The 20,070-nt window shown below is 34.3% G+C and overlaps 2 protein-coding genes across 6 annotated transcripts in view; one reads left to right on the top strand and one right to left on the bottom strand.

Moving 5' to 3' along the window:
* The window catches only part of LOC135842288 (pleckstrin homology domain-containing family G member 5), a 187,655-nt gene that overhangs the window by 143,729 nt on the left and 23,856 nt on the right, over positions 1-20,070 (top strand). For 3 of the 5 annotated variants that reach the window (XM_065359669.1, XM_065359668.1, XM_065359670.1), the window contains one exon: positions 6,783-6,922. In XM_065359669.1, coding sequence (XP_065215741.1) covers positions 6,783-6,922 — 140 coding nt within the window. Of the gene's footprint in view, positions 1-6,782; positions 6,923-13,079; positions 13,453-13,517; positions 13,543-20,070 lie in introns of those variants that run through there. The other 2 variants (XM_065359673.1, XM_065359671.1) reach the window with 2 other exon arrangements.
* Positions 1,469-3,085, bottom strand: LOC135844235 (cathepsin G-like). The gene is made up of 7 exons (XM_065362383.1): positions 2,924-3,085; positions 2,742-2,810; positions 2,530-2,648; positions 2,346-2,449; positions 2,034-2,272; positions 1,791-1,936; positions 1,469-1,716 (listed from the first exon to the last, which is right to left on the bottom strand). The coding sequence occupies exons 1-7, from the start codon at positions 2,982-2,984 to the stop codon at positions 1,495-1,497; spliced, it is 960 nt and encodes a 319-aa protein (XP_065218455.1). The 5' UTR covers positions 2,985-3,085; the 3' UTR covers positions 1,469-1,494.

Here is a 20,070-nt window from a genome sequence, read left to right as displayed (position 1 = left end):
TTCTTGAACGATTTGGGAAATTGAAACTGTTTAAAGAAAAATGCCAGATTTGCAGCGTGATTTTATCATGAAAGTCCAGAAAATGTTTCATGAAAATTGATTCATTTTAATTCAAACCACGTCACGTAGGTATAAAAAAAGAAAAATCAAAGACCATTAATTTTTCTGCTCTCTGCTCCCTCCCCTGTAGCTTGAACGTAATAGGTATGTTTTTCTAAAATTGAAAACGATCTCTGTTAAAGATTAAATCAAAGTCGTAATTGAAGCCAGAAAAAACGAATGTTCGCTGTTCGAGTATAATTTACTTTCACATTTGTCACGAAATTTCAATCGCAGTACTTTCTGTAAAATTTTCCGCAATTATCGGCGAGAATTCGCTATTGACCTTTAAAATTTAACCCACACAACGTCATGTCGTAGGTGCCACAAATTACATATTGCAAACGTATAACTACATATTACATCGCACTGAGCTAGGTTCCTCGTCGATGGTGGGGGTAAAGATGGAAGCTGAGGGGGCACGATCGTATTTTTTTTTCGTATATAAAAATAATCAACGACTCGAACCAGAGGCAATGCGACTAGGTAATCGAAGAAAATAACACGTTAATGCGTTTATTGCTTTATTTCGATTTCGACGTAGTTAGAGTTACCTACCTAGACTAACTTATGTACGTTTACGAATAGTTGATTTGTGAAAATTTTTATATCGTTTTTGGTGTTCTGAAACGCGAACTAGACTATATACGTACAGTACAGGGGATAACCTGAGCCACAAGCAGAAGTCCATCGTCCATCGTGTAATAATGGAATTTCTTTATTGCCACCTATAAAAAGGGCCAGCTGAGTAATGTTTTATTTTTCTCTCTTTCTGTTTGGTCGTTGACGGTTGAAATTGCATAGTATTAGAGGCATCGAGTTGCGTGGAATTGAAAAGGTATACTTTTAAAGTTTTCCTTTTAGTGAAATTTCTTCGACTTCCGTTGGTAGCTCGGTAATAGGTATACAGGTTTAGAGGGATTGTAGTATTTCTTTTATGTCTGTAAGGTGATTTAAAAACATATAGATATTGCAGAAAACACTTTTTTTTTCGTATTTTACCGAACGAGTCTCGGTATTTTGTTCGATGTAGGCAAAGGTGGAAGGGGGGTCGTGGTTTTTGCGATGAAATTACCCTCGAGACGAAATGAGATTTCATTTTATGCGACGACATACGGTTGTAATTTTTTGATTTGAAATTCTCCCTTGCCTACACTTGGTAATATTTTAGTCGAATTTTTGTTCAGAATAAAAATATATTGGGGTAGTCTCGAAGATCATTAAATGGAGAGGGAGAACTTTGTTTGCAGCTTGAGCTTCGATTCTGATTTTGTAGCTCTCTTCCTTCCTTCGTAATGAATACTATAAACTGAAATTGAATCTTGCTCGGAATAAAATGAGCTTTTATTAACTAATTTTAAAAAAAAAATTTAAACTATGAGCTGAGCATGCGTTTCAAGTCAGCAACCCCAGTGTATTTGGTAACAACTCTGGCCAAACGTTTTTCACGATCCAAGGAACGTAAGGGCGCACTTTGGTGTAGGCAACGACATGTGGCTGATTTGCTTTCACCGTACAGTTTACATTAGCATCGTGAGAAACAATACCAATTTGTTTGTAAACATTTGGACACAACTGATCATCCATAAGACTCTGCAGAGGTCCTCCAGAATCACCCTGTTCGAAAATCATATATTTTTTTTGAAAAACTTGAAAGTGTGTGAATGGTGCTTGTGATGGTTTTTATTTACTTGACAGGCGCTTTTACGTTGAGTAGGATGTGCAGCGCAAATTTTCGTAGGATGAGTTTCAAATCCGAATTGATTTACACATGTTGCCAAAACTCGTTCGTCAACGTATGTTTCCACTACTTGAAGACGATCCGATAGCTTATTATCTATAAAAAGTATAACAATGCGTCATTGCGATTGAAAAAAAAATTAATCATTTTATAACTAATTCGGAATACGAATAAGATATGGTGGAAAAATTACTCTCATCTCTGCCCCATCCGGATACGAAGAGATTTTTAACACCATAGTCGATTATTGTGCTTAAACATATTGGTCTGATGTATGGTGAGAAATCTACTTTTACGTCTAGTTCTAATAGAGCGATATCGTTTGCAGCAGTCTTGGAGTCGAATGACCTATGAATAATCATTTTCTTAACGCCATGAATTTTCCCGCTAGCGCAGTACACACTTCCTAATTTAACAGTGACTCGAGTCGTGCTGTAAAATATACATTGGCAATTATTTTAAAATACCTACTTGATCAAAATCGATCAACCTGTAGATTATTTACTTGTAACGAGATACACAATGGGCCGCAGTTAGTACAAATTTTGCGCTGATTAATGTCGCGCCACAACGATTGGCTGTGGTTTCTTCTGCCATCTCTAAACACGCCTTGAAAAGTAATGTGTTAAATTGTTCAATATGATACCTATCCGATCGCAGATACCACTAAACCTATATGTGTAGCCTACCATGTGAGGAAACGCTCCTTCTAGAGCATCTTTGCCTCCCATAATCGGGCTTAAAGGACTATTTGTAGTATTATTGGTAACTGGGTGATCGCAGGCAAACTGTACGTAATCGTAACATTCTGAAAGTATGTAGATGCGAATTAGGAATACGTTTCAACGAGTACCTACCTAATTTGAAAAATCTAATTAATAAAACACGAATAATTACATACGTTTTCGAGCCACCTCGTAAGAACGATAGTCTACCCATTCTATGAATAAAATTATGCCCATCGTTATAACTGAAAAATATTCGAAGAAATGATTTTTCAATGCATCAGTACGAGTAAAAAAATTTACAAACGCATAGTTGATAAAATTTTTCAGAAGATATGAAATTAAGTAGGACACGTACCAATTATTATGAACAAGAGCACTACGCAGATGATGGCAATAATTTTTCTAGCTTGAACCATGACGTATAGTACCTAAGAATACGAGTGAATTTTACAAAGTATAATAATTTTTTTCATGAACATAAAATAGAATTACTTATGTTCATGAGTGATTTACGATTACTTTGGTAACATATTGGTGATAACAGCGAAAAAGCCCAAATAGTGATAACACAAAAAAAAAATTTCATTTCATTTTTTTACCTCCGCTAGCCAACTATTTATGAATGAAACCTAAACCAATTTTCTGCTGCATGAGCAGAATTGTGGTAGGAATCTATTTGACCATTTTTTGTGTTTTGGGAATCAACTCACCAACTCCGTTTTAGTGATCATCAAATCTTGGTTACATAGTTTCAACTTTTTTCCTCCTCTCGTTTGATCTTCGTGATTACACTAATCTGAGGTAATCTTCCTTTATTATTTTTTTTTTCAAAATCAGATCATATGTAGAGGTCATCAAACGATGAAGAATGTGCGAAACCGGACATTTTTCGATTTTTTTTGAGAGGGTAATCGATGAGTGATGTAAAAATCAGTGTTTCCGCTTTAAAAAACCTAAAACAATCGATTTAAAAAGCTGTAATTCAAATATAATTATGATGTCCACGAGTAAAAATTCTGAAAATATTCACAGTTTTAGTCCTTTTTATGTAGAATAACATATGAAAAAATTGTATGGACATTTCTTTTTCATTTTCGAGGAAAAAAATTACAAGTATGGCACTTATTGCAAAATTACCATCAGAAACCTATAATATGAAAATGTTTGAATTTTTTGAGATATTTTTCCAATGTGTAGACGAACATGTGAAAAAAATCCCCCTCCCCCTCTTGAAGTTGACATTTCTGTTGGAAATTTCTATCTTTGGCAGTTTTCGATCGACTTATACTTACTATAGAATGCTATAGACACTACTAAAAGGCTCAGTGTTTTTCAAAGCATTTTTTATGTAGATACAGAACTTTTAAATGTACAAAAAAGTCCATAGGTCAATTGGTCATCAGTGATGATACCTCTGGTGCCCGAGGATGAGAACCAGTGTTCGATTTCAAGTACCAGAGGTACATACATGAAAGTGAACTTTCAAAAATGAAATTCTGACGCATGAAAATAGATGGGAATTTCTCGATGATTTCAAATATCGTTATTCGTTATTAGATGCGATGGAATTTGTTCCCAAAATTGAGTCATGATTTTCTGAATTTTTGAAGGAATGATGAAACCAATCAAAATGTACCTAAGTATTGAATTTTTACAAGAATTCAAAATGCGTCGGTGAAAATGTTTTTTGGTTGTTTTTTTTTAATGTTGAGTCCAAAATTCAGTCATGATTTTCAAGATTTCCGAAAACGTGTCATGTGACCTATCAAAATGGGTTAAAATTTCACGATAGTTTCAAATATTTTGTTCAAAACTTATTCTAAACCCAAAAATGGTATGAACAAATAGAAAATCTAAGGTTAAAATTATGTTTTCAAGGTCACTTGAAAATTTCAAATGTGCCTTGTAATGGGTTTAGCTGGATTTTCCCTGGGGTCGTATGACATTTTTTCATAAATACTGGAAAAATTTACTCGATTTCTAGCTCAAAATTCTTCTAAAATGCTCAAAAAAAGTTTTAATAGAAATTTTTGACTTTCTCTCAAAATTTTAGCTCAACACAAATTCAAATTCAAATTCAAATATATTTATTGCAGGTCATTTAATGGGTGCTTATAGCCCTCATGGTACTTTTTCATAACTTCCGAAACTGATGAGCCATGAGTTTTAAAGTCAAAATTCTTCGCAGAAATGTTCCAAAATATTTTCATCATAATATTTAAAATTTTCGGAAAATTTCAACTCATTTTAATAGGTGAGGTCACGTGATTATTTCCGCAAAAATTTCGAAACTCATGACCAGGGCTCGGATTTTTATGCTGCAGCATATTTTTTGTATGCACAGAGGATAGGGAATTTTTCAATTATCTCCACGATTCATGAAATTTGAAGTAAAATGAGCCTAATTCGTTAGAGCATATTTTGGCATATTTCACCATAAAAGCATATGTGACCGTCCGTGATAAAACCGACCATCCGTCGCAAAAATCGAAAAATGTTTTTTCGCCTATTTTTGGGCCTTAAATGGTTTAGGGAACAAAAATTTGCGAAAAAAAAATTTTCGATTTTTTGCGACGGATGGTCGGTTTTATCGCGGATGGTCACATATATAAAAGCATATTTTGGCATTTTTTATGGAATATTTTGCCTTTTTAGAGCATATTTTATGTTTTTAGCGGTTTTTAGGGAATATTTTAATCAATTCCAAATTTTTGCATCAAATAAGTATTTGACTATTTTTCATTTTTTCCCACAAAATTTGTAAAACTGGCAATAGCCCTCTTGTACCTACTTTTTTTATTTTTTTTATTTTATTTGTTTTTTATTAATGGGATTAGAATTACCTTTTCGTGATTCTAAAACGCTCTGTTTTGCATTTTTGTTCGTGAATTCTTGGTATTACACAACAATATTAGCAAAATCGTATAGGGATTGATTTTTCCTGTAAAACTATGCCCATATCGTTAGGGAATATTTTTACTTTTTAGAGCATATTTTGGCATTTTTTAGGGAATATTTAAGCGCATATTTTGGGTTTTTTTGGGAAAGAATATCCGAGCCCTGCTCATGACCCAATTTTGGGCTTGAAATTCTTCACAGATATGCTGAGAAATATTTCCATGGCAATACTAGAAATTTTCGCGAAATTTTAACTCATCTTGATAGGTCATGTGACTTTTTCCTATGTAGGTACCTATGTATCAAAAATCACATTTTTGAGCTCAATATTTTTTCAGGTATGCTCAAAAAAACATTTCAATCGTAATATTTGAAATTTTTGCAAAATTTCATGTCATTTTGGCAGGTCAAAGGACATTTTCTAAAATTTCAAAAATCTTAACTCCATTTTTTGCTCTACTTAATTTTTTTCAGAAATGCTAAAAAAAATTTTATTGTAATATTTGAAATCCTCATCTTGATAGGTCGCAAGGTCACATTTCGAATAACTCTGGATACCTGCAGTTCATTCTTACTTGAAATTGAATAGAAGAGCCGATTTGCAATTTAAACCGTTTTGAATGGTATCATTGAAACGTAAACAAAAATTACAAAAATTGTTTCAAACCAATTTCAAAACTGTATCGAAGGTGACGAAATCATTTTTTCTATGATTCCATCACAAATTTGCAGTATTTTGACCAAAATTCAATTTTTTTTTCATCATTTGTGTTAGAGGTACCTAGTACCTAATTTTTGAAAAAGAATATAAATCGTACGGGAAAAAAGGTACCTATCCAAATTTTAGAGCAAAAAATTCTGCAGATTTGGTTTCTCGTATATTTCATACTGAAATGCATATCATCTTTATTCATTAAGCTATACTGCTTTCTTTAAAACCTGGATGTGGAGGCTCGAAAAATTCTCACTGCTTTTTGCTTTCATAATCATATCATCATCAAAAATTCAGGAACAGAATGTAGAAAGAAAAAATGAAGACCCCCCCCCCAACTTTTAGCTTTTTACATACCTACCTGGATAGCTACAGATTACTCAATAAACAAACAAAAAATCATGCTTGACAGGTGTAGCTAGGTACCTATGTAAGACGTATGGTGATATAAATTTAAAATATGTACCTAGTACCTACCTACAGCCTACCATAGATAAAAATTACAAAGTATGCGACGCTTCGATCGTTTCGAATAATTTATTCATTATAAGACATTATTTACACTTTTGATAATTTTCTTTTTTGTTTACATTTTGTTGTACAGTGACGCTCTAACGCCTGTATGTTCTCGTCGAGGGATTAATCTATCGTCAGTTAACGTGTATTTGGACGCTTATAAAACACCGTTACCAGTCCTGACTACGGATACGTCATGGCTCGGAGGGAAACATATTTTAATAAAAGGTAAGAAATACAGAGCTACGCTATATGCAGAATCATATTGAAACATCGAATATTTCGCTTCACAGCCGAAGAAAAAAAAACGACTCGACAGGAAGATATAAATTTGCTGTACGAAGCGTAAACTAAGTAGAGATGCAAGCATTTCCAATTTTTCATAATGATCTAAGTTTTCGGTAACTTATTTCTTTCTCTTTTACACGGTGCTCTTTTCTGCCCTCCTCTCCTTGCCGCATCGTGCTATGTTTTCGCTTTGGCGTTGGCCCGCGTATATCGCGATGCTAAATACGACTCGCATGACGAAGTTTCTATTTAAATGGGAATTTTGTGTGGAAATCGCGACCTTCTGTATGAAAAAGTAAGTCTCGGGTAATGACTTTCGAAATACGAATACGAATTCGAGACGATAAGTTTTTTGATGAATTTTTTCATCGGGTACATTTTGTTTCGAAAACGGAGAAAGAAGAAAAAGTGATGAAATGAGATCCGAGTTTATTTAGCGAATGTTTTTACCATGGTTGAAGGTTGATGAGAAGGAAAAGCGACTTGCGGAGAAGTTTTAAATGTGTTTTTTGGTAAATGGGTCTGGGTTAGAATTAGATTGGTTTTGGAAAAAGTTCTACATTTAGCTAAGAAGTCTTAGCCCATACATCTTTCACTGAAAATTTATCATCTTGTTGATCATTTTTTTCTTTTTTTAAACGGGAATTTTTTCAAAATATTGCAGTTGCCGATGAGAAGAGGAAAGTGAGTGCTAAATATTCTTTTCCCTCAGACACCTCATGTAATGGTTCATCAAACTAATAGGTCTACATCTGGAAAAAAACTGCCAAGAAGAAAATAATTTTTAAAGAGGTCAACTGTGGAAAATTGTTTCACCCGTTAATTTTTCCCTCTTTGAAAAAAAAAAAAATTATCCTCGATCGAGAAATTTAATTCTAGTCAAGTGGAAACTGGGGAGCACAAAATAAAGGTACATTCAACTCCTGTTCCAGTTCTTGAAACGAAGTTGTCAAGTCATCGTCTCATCGTTGACTTCCATGCCTTTATTTTTCAAAGATGATGCGAATGACACCATAATTGGCTCGCGAGTGAATTTTCTTCGTCCCCTATGAGCATTTTATACCATCCGATACAATTTAATCTTCTCGTGTAATCCTCATCATTGAAAAAATCTCCATACGCTAATAAACCTACCCTCGATGGTAATCTCACATCTGGCTGTATCTTTCTTCTCATCCACTTGGCAATAACGCGAAAGTTTTCATTACAGTAATGCGTATTCGAACGCGTTTGTAGATTTTTTACGATTCGACGAGAAAATTATCGCGAGTGGACTGTTTTATTGATAAGTGAAAAAAAAGAACTCACAAACAGGCGACGAGTTTGCATGATAATCGTAAAAATTGAAACGTGTACTTGATATAGTCGTACTGTAGATTTCATTGCTTGAGAATTTTTTTTCAGTTTGGTGAAAATCTACTTTTGAGATGTTTTACGAGTAGGTACGCGATGCAGCCCTTCTTCACCAACTTATCAACGAGATTTTGTAGAAAATAGGGTAGGAGAGGGGGGAATTGGTGGCGAAATTTACACTACGAGTTGCCAGTATCGTAAAAAAATTACTCCAGGAGTTCGTAGATATGTGGTGTACTTGCGCTTATATAGTGCTAGGGTATATTGTACATTTTATAAGTGTAATCGAGGCAACTTTTATTGAGACCGATAATCCTCAGTGGGGTGGCTTATGCGTTTGCGACGCTGCGGACGCATATTACTATTAATAAACCGCTAGCGGATTGTTTAAATTGAAAAAAAGAAAAAACAGAGTTTGGTCGATGTAGAATTTTTTATTGCAGATTGCGGGAAAAAACGTATAAATTTTAAGCAGTGCAATGACACCTTCGTGTAGTGGAACGTGTGGGTGATAAAAATGGTTAGGAAAAGTTGATGAAGTGTTGCGGTGATTCCGAATGAGTGTATCGTTTTTGTGAGAATGATTGGCGCACTTACGTGCATCCAATCAGTCATCAAAAGGGTCGTAATTTTTCGTTCAATTTTTTTGTATCATGCAAAGGTGTTTATTTTTTTCTCAACTTTACTGATTTTTGAAAATTATTTCGATCTTTTAAACTTTTTATACAGCTCGAATATTGGAATAGATTATTGCTTGGTTTTAATTGGCATCGCCTTTTGGCAATCCCCCCTCGCAGATTTTTGACCTCAGCAGTTCAAATAAACTTTTCAATTTTTAGTGAACTTTCAAAATTTTTTCAAACATACCTAGATATGTACTTTGCAAACGAAAACGTGATTGTCTTGTATTCCTGAATGGATCAGATCTTTACCAGCGATATCGATGAAAATTTGTTGCCTCAATAAAATTGGTTTCTCAGAACCCATTTTTTTCAAATCAAGTGTTGTTGCCTATCAGCAGCCTCCAGCTACATTTTGATTTTCTTCATGGATTTATGGGATTCTTCCAAAGATGTAATATTTACGACAGATATCTATTTTGGTTAAATCTCTGCAATAGAGAATTTTGCATGAAAAGACGCTGATATGCGTCTTGAAAAAAGTTAAGATTTACAATGATTAGAGTAGGTATAGACATAAAATTCTAAACTACTTGATCTGACTTCCAAGAATTTAAAAAAAATGTCAATTCCAGACAGTATGCTAGACATTTGAAAATTTGAAAAAAATTACCTACTAATCTTTGTAATATTTATACCTGTAGTACATATTAAAGTAAACTTTTGGAAACCAAGACTGACTTATAAGAACTTGAAACAAAATCAATAAATTGCTGGGAACTCCGGAAGGTAGATAGCTACGACCATGAGAGGTCAGACAGATAGGTCAACGACCTTGAGAGACCGAAAGGGTGACAGACGACCTTGGAAACCCAAAAATATGGATCAATGACCTTAGTGGACCAGATAGACAGACAGGCGACCGGGAAGCCAGACAGACGGGCCAATGACCTCAAGCAGCCAGACTGGTAAGCAAACGACCTTGAGGTCAGAAAGACGCATAAATGACCTTGAGAGACCGAATAGGATGACAAACGACCTTGGGAACCCAGAAATACGGGACAGTAACCTCAGTAGACTATTACAGACAGACGACCTTGGGAAGTTGGACAGATGGATCAATGATCTCAGGAGGTAAGATAGGCAGACGGGTACGGTCAATGACCTCAAGAGAGTAGATTGGCAGACAGACGACCTAAAGAGGCAGGACAGGCAGACAAACAACATTGGGAAAGCTGACAGATGGGTCAATGACCTCAAGTAGGTAGACAGACAGACAGAAAGATGACCTTAACAAGCCATACAGACGGTTCAATGACCGGAGAAGAAACTTCACAGTTTACACCCATTATTTTTTTTCAAAGGAGGAGTCCTGATAAGGCCACTTTTTGGGCCCCGCACAGTTATCGACTCGACCACTCTTAAAATGTTGTAATAAATGTCCCAAATACGAATCCGTGGTTGGTTAACCCAACACGACCATTTTTTGGGCTCCAGGGGTTCCCAAAGTTGTGAATAAAAAAGAATTTTAGGAATCACTGAGTATTATTTTCATAAACATTTTTAGCGAAAAATATCTGTTTGAATCCAATAAACGTTATGCGAGGTGATTTTTCTATTCTTGGCCCTCGAGAGCAGAAATGGGGGGGTTTTGATTTTTGGAAAATTTTGGAACTACAATTTTGAACCTACCCCTTTGAATCCCGCTAAAAAGCTTTTTACAGTTCATTAGTATCTGAAAGACCTCCATCCTACCAAATTTTGAGCTCAATAAAATTTTCCGCTGGTCCTCAAAAATCCAATTTTCCAATTTTTCGTAATTTCGATATTTTGGGAACCCCTGAAAAAATGAAAACCTGAGATTTGCGCCAAACGTAACGTTTTCGAGGTATATATATTCAATTATCTAGATGAAAAAGTTCAATTAAGCTCCCTGTATATTCGTAATTTTTAAGCCTTTTTTTGGAGTCCCCCACTTTAGGCACCCCTAAAAAATGAATTTACACATATTTTTTCAAATATATAATTTGATGAATTTACATTTGAAACACCCTAGCAAGTCTTCAATAATTTTTCATTTCATTTATCCAGTAACATTCAAAATTGAGCTTTTTTTGGGTCAAATTCTGAGATTTTACTTCGTTGAAATCGTGAAAACGTGATTTTAACGTTTTTTCGAAGAGTAAAATCTTAGAATTTGACACAAAATAGCCCAATTTTTAAAGTTACAGTAAAAATCATATGAAAAATTATCGAGCATTTGCTGGTGTGTTTCAAATGTAAATTCTTAAATTCATTTGAAAAAATATGCTTCAACGCCTTTTTCAGGGGTGTCTAAAGTGGGGGGCTCCAAAAAAAGGGTTCAAAATTACGAATATACAGGGAGCTTTATTCAACTTTTTCATCCAGATTATTGAATGTATACTTCAAAACGTTACGTTTGGCGCAAACTGCAGGTTTCTAATTTTCCAGGGGTTCCCAAAACATCGAAATTACGAAAAATTGGAAAATTGGATTTTTGAGTACCAGCGCAAAATTTTATTGAGCTCAATATTTGGTAGGATGAAGGTCTTTCAGATACTAATAAACTATAAGCAGCTTTTTAGAGGGGCTCAAAGGGGTAGGTCCAAAATAGTGGTTCCAGAATTTTCCAAAAATTAAAACCCCCCAATTTCTGCCCTCGAGGGTCGAGAATAAGAAAATCACCTTACATAATGTTTATCGGATTCAAACAGATATTTTAAACGAAAAGAGTTTTTGAAAATAATACTCAGTGGTTCCTAAAATTCTGTTTTTATTCACAACTTTGGGAACCCCTGGAGCCCAAAAAGTGGTAATTTTGGGTTAACTAACCAGATTCGTATTTGGGACATTTATTACAACATTTTCGGGTCCTAAAAAGTGGCCTTATCGGGACTCCTCCTTTTTCACAGCTAAGGAACCGGGAGGGGAAAGATCATTTCATCAAATAAGTGTTTAATATTTTTGTAATATTTTAAAAACATTTATCGATGATTTAGGAAGAAGAATCTCATCATTGCGTTTAAATTAGCATTTCAAAATTTACGTCTGTTACTCTACAGGATTTCAAAATTTATCAAAAAAATCGACGCGGGTACTTTTTCAGTTTTTTAAAGTTCTTAGGAAATGAAAAAAAAAACAAAGTACGAGTAGATATTCTAATTGTATATCTTAAAATTCCGAACGAATTGAGCTACGTAAAATATTTTCTCACATGATTCTTCAAGTGCAATTATTAGTTTAGTCCACGTATGAAAATTTTCTGAAAAATCCCCTCGTTTTATGAAATTTCTTAACTCCATCTCCTCCTTCTCCCGTACAAAAGACTATAAATTTCTACATCAGTTTTGGAATTCGATCAGAACTCCTCACCTGATATTCTCACTCTCAGTCAAATAATGATTTCAATTAGTTGGTGTTTTTATGTAATTCTGTGGTTTTGTCTGTGTGCAATACTAGGTATGCATTTTTGTACCTTTAAAACTTCGAATAAATTACTTGAAATTTTACGTAATTATTCCGTCAAGTAATCATTCCCCAATTTATCTCAATGGTTACACAAAACTTCTTCTTGAATACGGAAAATTATGAAATAAATACCAAACAAAAGGTGTTTTACCATTTTTTCCGTGATTTTTCGTAATATTTACTGTAAAAAGGCAACACTTGCCAAAAATATTGTAAGTGATGCCAAATTTACAGTAACTCTTATGAAAAATTTCTATCAGTGTACCTTCTTTAGGATTTCCAAGCAATGAAAATTAAAATCGAAATTTTTGAGGAAAAAATACCTTCAGTTTTCAAATGGAAAGGTGTAAACATTATTTTGTAAAAAAAAAAATTAATCAGTTAGATATTGGAAAGTTTAATGTAAAGCCTAGGTAGAGGTGCCCTATGTACAATATGCATTAGAACACAGCACATATGCTGCATGCTATCTATTATGCTGCTTGATACACGCTACAATGTTGATAGGTTGAGTTCAGTGAGACTCAGCAATGATGGTGCGGTGCGGGGTGCATTGGATGGCGTAGATTTTCGAGTATTTATTTGCATTTGCGAATGATGATTGTATACGATATTCACTATTCAGCTGTTAAACAGTTGATAATGATCGTTGCTTCGGTACGTGGAATACTGTAGATAAATAATATGACGAATTTATGTCTGTATGAGAGAACTGCCGTGTTACGTATGAAACGACAACGAGTGAATTCACGTTTATTTCGTATCATAGGAGACACGTTACCTGTGCAAAAATTCACCGTATAGGTACTGGGTTATGAAATAATTTTTTTCGATATGTTTCGTGTCGCGGTCGTTTTGTCTGTGTAGAAAATGTACGCGTGTGATAATTTTTTTCCCAAATGTTTTCGTATTGGTATTGGTTGGTGCTCGCGTAGACCTAGTTATTTGAGTTCAACGTGTGGAAAAATGTACGAGTACGAGTATGCAACGGACGTACAATGAAAGAAAGTGAGATTGTTTTGCTTTTTTTCAATTTGATCGATAAGTTTTGTTGGAAAACATGCCGATGTGGTGATGATAATATAGCTATGTTGACAGGTTTGATTGTTTTTGATTTTGATGTGTATTCGAGTAGTCGAATTTTTTTTCCTAATTGATGATACTTACTTACCTATCATCTCGATTCTATTACGTTGATAATGATAACAATTGGGGAATATCTCGAATAGGTAAATATTTAGGCTAGTTCATTATAAGGGAGAATGAAAAAAATGGGTCAAATTTCCTTTATTTATTTGTTTACGTAGGTATGTCTACGTATACATGAGTTTGTATTTTTTTAAATTCAAAAATCAAGTTATGGGATAGGATGCTTCAAAGCTACAATTATTACATAGGTATACCTGTTGTGTATTTATTTTTGATTGGGATATTCGTATGCATAGGTACATATTGCATACTCGTAGTTACATTTACAAACTCGATTTCAGTGGGGGAAAATCCGATTAGATAACAACCATCCAAGATCCGTATCATTCGAGTTAGACCAAAATTCATCGTTTTTGTCAGTTTTTGTAATGAAGGCGACACTTCATTTCCACCGTCGCGTCGCTCTTATGAAAAAGATGGGGACGGAAAAGGGTTTCGAAAAGTCACATTATTTTTTACACCATGATCTGGTACAAAATTTAATTGCGAAGCATCTGTACCTAAAAGGTATTTACATTCTGCCTTGTTTTCAAATCTTCCCAAGTTGGAGAATTTTTTTCAGTCATTCTCGTCCTCAGCTTATATTTGAGGAGTTCATCTTTGAGGGGGAGGGATGAATAATTTCAAAAATTATCATGCGAATGTGATGTATCGCTTGTTGTGTTTTTGGTGGCATTAAATTATGATATCTATTATTACTAAATGTCTCGCTTAGCCCCTCTTAAAAGATTCTCCTAACCTCCCCCCCACCCCTCACTCAAAACTCTCATTAGAAAGATTACCTAAGCTAAAATTTCCAAACATTTTACCCAATGGAGAATTTGTGAACTTTTATTGCAATGAATTTTTCAAAATAAGCCTTCCTGTTCTTTAGCTTAAAAATGCAAAAGTATAGGAACTTTTTGAGACCCATCCCCTCTCCTTTACCTTCTTTTCCGTTCCTTTCATTTTGTGCTGACTGCTTTCAAAAAACAATCTCATTTGAGAAAAAAATACCTAGTTGAATTTTGAGAATCTGATTCCACTTTACCTACAAACATCATTTTTTTTCGATTCGATTCATTATTTTTACTGGGGATTTTACCTTTTGAGAGAAAAAGGAAAACCGAGATGAGTCATGAGTCGACTTTGGAAAACTACAAAACAATTAGGTACGATATTAATTTTTATCATAACTTTTTGGTGTCGTAATTGGTATTTTTTACTATACTTAGGTAGTGAATGCTGATCTGGTTGTTTGATTTTTTTCAATAGTTCGGATTACGATTATTGATACCTACCTACGATATACCTATAGGTATTGGTATTTCTAATTTCATGGAATTCGGTTTACTGACAAAGCTGATAAGTTTTTTACTTGAAAAAAAATCCGATCATTTTCGATGATTTATTTTCATTAAGTGTACAATGATTGGTTTCTGTTTTTTCAAACGTTAGACATTATTTTCCAGAATTCAGTCATTTTTCCTAAAAAAATCCATTATTTCACTGAATAATAACCTAAAACTTTTGTTACATGGATTTTAAAATAAAACGGATTTATTTTTGAGTATTTTTGAAGAAAGAAAAATATTCATGTATTTGAAATGTGTAAGCCAATGCCCATTGATCGAAAAATGTCCTTTGAAGGAATAGTGGTTTGATTTTTTGATTACTCCCTTTGACCAATAGTAATGAAGGAGAGGCCTCCTTTACATCTGAAGGAACCACTATGAGAACGGAAAATGCAAGATGAAGAATTGAAGACAGATTAAAATGAGTCAAATTTTCAAATTCTTGTATGTACGTAGAATAAAAAAATATAGGTACAAAAATAAAAAGTATCTCGCGTATTAGTTTTCAATTTTGAAAAAAAAGTCATTTTGGAATTGAAGGTTACAGATTACAAAAGTATCGCGAAATTACGTACTATAAGACCAATTTGAAGTTTTGAAAGATCCAAAAAAATCTTGTTTTTGAGTCTAAAACTTGAATCTTCGATTTTTTTTGACATTTTCCACAGTTTTTTTTTTTTTTTTTTTTTTTTTGAAATCGATTCCTTTGATTTTGTTTAATTACAATTTTCCTTCGATGGTCTGGTAAAGAAACTACCATTGTTTCTGTATTTGCCTTTCAGCCGCAAATAAAAAATTTCTAAAACTTCATAATTTCAGTCATACCTATGGAATTTTTTTTTAGTAAAATGCTTACTTAGTTTACTACAATTTTGAGTTTTACGTTGAAAAATGAAAAAAAAATACTTAATGTAAAATTTCAAACGCATTTTCTTGGGAAGTTAATTTTTTCATACTTTAGCATTGAAAGTTCAAAAAGTAACGAAAAAATGTATCTATAAATTCAAATTGCATCCGTTTTGGTCTGATTTCCAGCAAAATTTCATGTACCTAGATAGGTACCTATAATATCGCTCCATATCTTTAACTGGAAAGTCTCAAATAAGAAATTTAAGTCAAGACCAAAAATTGAAATGTGAGAAGCTTGAATTTGAACCTTTTCTTAATGAGAAAAATGTTTTGATAAAAATTTGAAAAACTTTTGGTGATAGGGACTTTTTTCTCGTTTTTGACGAACGTACCGATTTGAAAAAAGATTTCAATACCCTTAAATAACACAATGTCAAGAACCCTTAATTTTTACAACAATTCGAAAACATCTAGAAATTAAGTGATGGTGCGTAATAATTGTTAGCAATTGGAAGTATTGAGTTTAATTTTCGATTCGATGCTTTTGACGCCCTTACGTCTTTAGACATGGTCAAAATACAAAAAAAAAAACTGAAATTGTGAAAGTACATAGGTATGTGTACAGATACGTAACATTTTGAGAGTTTCATGCAAGTTCCAAAACAAAAATATTGGTCTTTTTAAGGCCTTAAGTTACGTCCTGCTTGTTAAAAGTCGAAATTTTTCCACGTTTATCAGAGGAAATTCATTTTTGAATTCATATCGAATTTCACCACGAACGCGAATAACCTTGAATGATCTCGTATCTTATCACTCATTAAAACACACCAAAGGGTTCCTCTTATTAATACGTCGAAGTTGGCAAAAATTTTCTATTACGTAGAATTTTAGTGGTTGAAATTCATCTCCCAAGAAGTGTACAGAAAGGGTGAGCCTACTATAACGACTGCGGGAACGGGTACTCTTCATTAAACATCAAAACGCCGAATCGCGCTATAGCTGTCGAGAGTGTACTACATATTTAAATTCGGAATAGTTTATATTCAAAACAGCTGCGAGCTTTTAATAACGTATTCGTTCGTGTATACAACTCGATATCGGCCTGGGCTCGAGCTCGGGCTCGGGGATAGTGGATTTTTGCATCGAATGGTTTCTTTTCGCTGAAGCAAAAGCTTTGATAAGGCACTGCAGCCTTTATATACCCATCATTTTCTTAGTCTTAACGTCATTTTTTTTCTGTACGTTTTACTTACCTACTTGTCTACCTATCTGCTATACTATTACATAGCATTGTTTTAGCAGGTCATGCAGGTACGTCGGATTGGCGCGTTATGCTCTTTGTTAATTCAACCGAACGAACGAAGTATTTTTCCACAATGTTACATTCGCTCAACTTGTAACAGAAAAGCTTACCTATACCTTATTATCGCGTCCAAAAGAATGCTTTTTTATTTTATTTCTAGCTTCTCTGTTGTGCACGACTTGCACAAGTAGGTATACGATATAGACAAGTAGCTAGGTACCTACTACCTACTTGGATCCGTCAGTAGGAATGTTACCTATGTGGCCTAGAACAGGATTATTTTGCAGAATTTCAATCGGTGTGGGTGAAAGAATGCTACGGCTCGAAATGCTCGTCATTCACACTCCTCAAAACGATATATGTAAGTACTCGGCTTTGTTTGTAAGTACCGGGTACCTCCATCTTACTATACTTACTTAAGAGGCAATAATTCACTGAGCCGAGCGTTTACCTACATCGTAGTTTACTCGACGTTTTGCATTATTTAGTAAACGTAACGTTGTATTTTGACGTGAAAAGATTATTTCGCGCTTTTAGCGCTGAAATGAATCAAATTTTGTTTTCGTTTTGAAGACGGAACTTATAGAGTGGAGGGAAAGGGTTCTAGGAGTGAAAGAGTGCTGGTAAAATGTACCTAGGTTTACGTGATTTCTACCTTTTTTTGAAGCTGTTGGCTTTGTTGGCCTATCCTTAGAGGATTGAGTGACTATCAGTTTATGCTCTGCGTTGGATTATTTTTCTTGGAATATAATGCTGGGAAATCCTTAAATTGCTATTCGATTAAACATTTCTGTCGAGTTCCCTGCACTCCCTGTCGTCTTCTTGGGAACTAATTATGTCCATATTTTTTGTTTTGAGCAATGAGGTGGCTCCCTTCCCTTTCATTTTCCTAATGTTTTTCAACCCTGTATCACTTTTTAAAAAAATTTTTTGATTTTTTTCACAAGTGACGTCAACAAATTTGACAAATTTCATTCCCTTCATCGTAATTTAATGTTGATTGTTTCAAAGCAATTTTATTGCTTTGTATATTTTTTTTAAAAAATTCGGGAATCATTTTTTTACCCATAAGTAGGCTTAAAAACAACAATTTTTTAATGTTCTACATTACTGATTCGAAATTCGAATATTTTGTTTTTATATCCTTCATAACTCATCTCCATTTATTATAGTTAAAAATATGCAACGTTTTCAAATTTCAAAAACAATTGGTATTTAAAAAAATATCTTTTCAGAAATTCCTTCGAAAAAAAACACCCAAAAACACACGACGAATAGTAGGCCTTCAGCTTTTGAAATATTTTAGCCTCGTGAACACAAAACTTGTACACGTAGTTTCGCTGCTCAAACGAATATCTGTATCAAAGAATGATATTCAACTCGCCAAACAACAAAAATCCATCTGAAAAAAGGCAAAGTGAGGCAAAAACACGATAGCTACCCGATAAAAAATGTATTTCTTCGGCGGTTGCAACAATTTGGCGAAACAATTTCTGTTTGCGAATGTTGGTTGTTGGTTGTTTTTGGTCGCGTTTTCTCAGTTTCACTTTCGGATCAAAGTATATAGGAGAATGATGATGAAGGATGAAGAGGCAGAAAACTTGGGTAACACGCCGTTGACGCGAAAGATAATCTAAACTCGTATATAAAATTTAATATTCGAACAAATATTTACGAAAAAAAAAATAATTCGAAACTCTCGTGTTACCTGAGGAAAAAAACAAAAACGTTCATTCTTCTCGACACTTCGCCTACTCCTCATATTGCCATGCCGCCGCAATTGAAATATTTATTTGGAGAACGACGCGACGTAAGTGGGGAAAACTACCGTGTTAAAATTGAAAGAATACTTTACGAATATAGCGGATAATTTTTTTTTTTGGAAAAAAAAGGAAGTGTGATATAGGTATTGATTTTATTTTTCGCACTCTCCTCTTCGTCGATTTTTGACACTTCATTTGTTCGTTTCCTTAGCCCAGCTAATACTAATACGTGTGAGACATTTTGCGACGTTCAAACAATTGACATTATTGGCGGGAAATATTGCTAGCTATAGAGACGGTCTCGTTGCACAGCGATGAAGCACGTGAGAATTTGATAGTTGATACGGTTAATTTTTCTTCGCTCGCAAAAGACATAAAAAGGGTGTAAGAAAACGTGCAGACAGTCAGACACACTGTTGAAAAGATTGGCGTTATTATACAGGGTGTCCCGTTCGATCTGATTGTTTGAAAGTTTTGTTCGGATTTGATAGGGAGGAGTGAAGGGTGGGGAGAGATGAATGTTCAACCTTGTTTTTCAAATCTGACTGTGCTGAAAAAATAGTAGATAAAAAAAATGAAGGAAAAATTGAGAAAATCTTGTCTGAACAAAATAGTTATGATCATCAATTTTTAGTGCATTTTTTTAGCCGTTTTTTTTCAAAAATTTTCATCTGTAAGAAAATTACCCCCTCTCCCCTCTCGTTCTCCTCTTTCAAAAACTGGTGATTATGCAAATCAAATCGAACATAAATTGAGTAAAAATTAGGCAAAGATTTCAATTTATTTCGGGTCATTCCATGTCAACTCAACCAAAAAAAGGCGATTTTGAAAGTCATGTCTTTCGATTTCGCTCATTGGACCCCATCCACGGCCCCAAACAATTTTTTGGACTTTTACTCATTGGGGGAGGTTCTGGGGGCCATGGGTGAAGTCGATTCAAAAAACTAAGGCAATATTCGTGTTCAGCGATATCGAAAACATACTATTGCATGTGTCACACGAATGTAACCATTTTTGGGAGAGTCACCCCCTTTGGAGAGGTGCTGGGGGCCGTGGACGGGTCCAATCACAAATCTAACGTCATATTCGTGTTCAGCGTCACTAAAAACATACTCTCCCATGTGTTACACGAACAAAACGCTTTTTTGAACTTTTACCCCCTTTGAGG

This window comes from Planococcus citri, chromosome 4, assembly GCF_950023065.1.
Source record: "Planococcus citri chromosome 4, ihPlaCitr1.1, whole genome shotgun sequence".
NCBI classification, from domain to species: Eukaryota; Metazoa; Arthropoda; class Insecta; order Hemiptera; family Pseudococcidae; genus Planococcus; species Planococcus citri.
Note: the sequence above shows the minus strand (reverse complement) of the source record. Positions and strands in the feature narration are given on the sequence as shown.

Excerpts from the sequence above, each read along its gene's own strand:
- LOC135844235 (XM_065362383.1), bottom strand. The coding sequence starts at position 2,984 with ATGGTTCAAGCTAGAAAAATTATTGCCATCATCTGCGTAGTGCTCTTG. Across the intron at positions 2,811-2,923 it reads GCTCTTGTTCATAATAATTG|TTATAACGATGGGCATAATT; the intron begins GTACGTGTCCTA and ends AATATTTTTCAG. Across the intron at positions 2,450-2,529 it reads AAGGAGCGTTTCCTCACATG|GCGTGTTTAGAGATGGCAGA; the intron begins GTAGGCTACACA and ends TTACTTTTCAAG.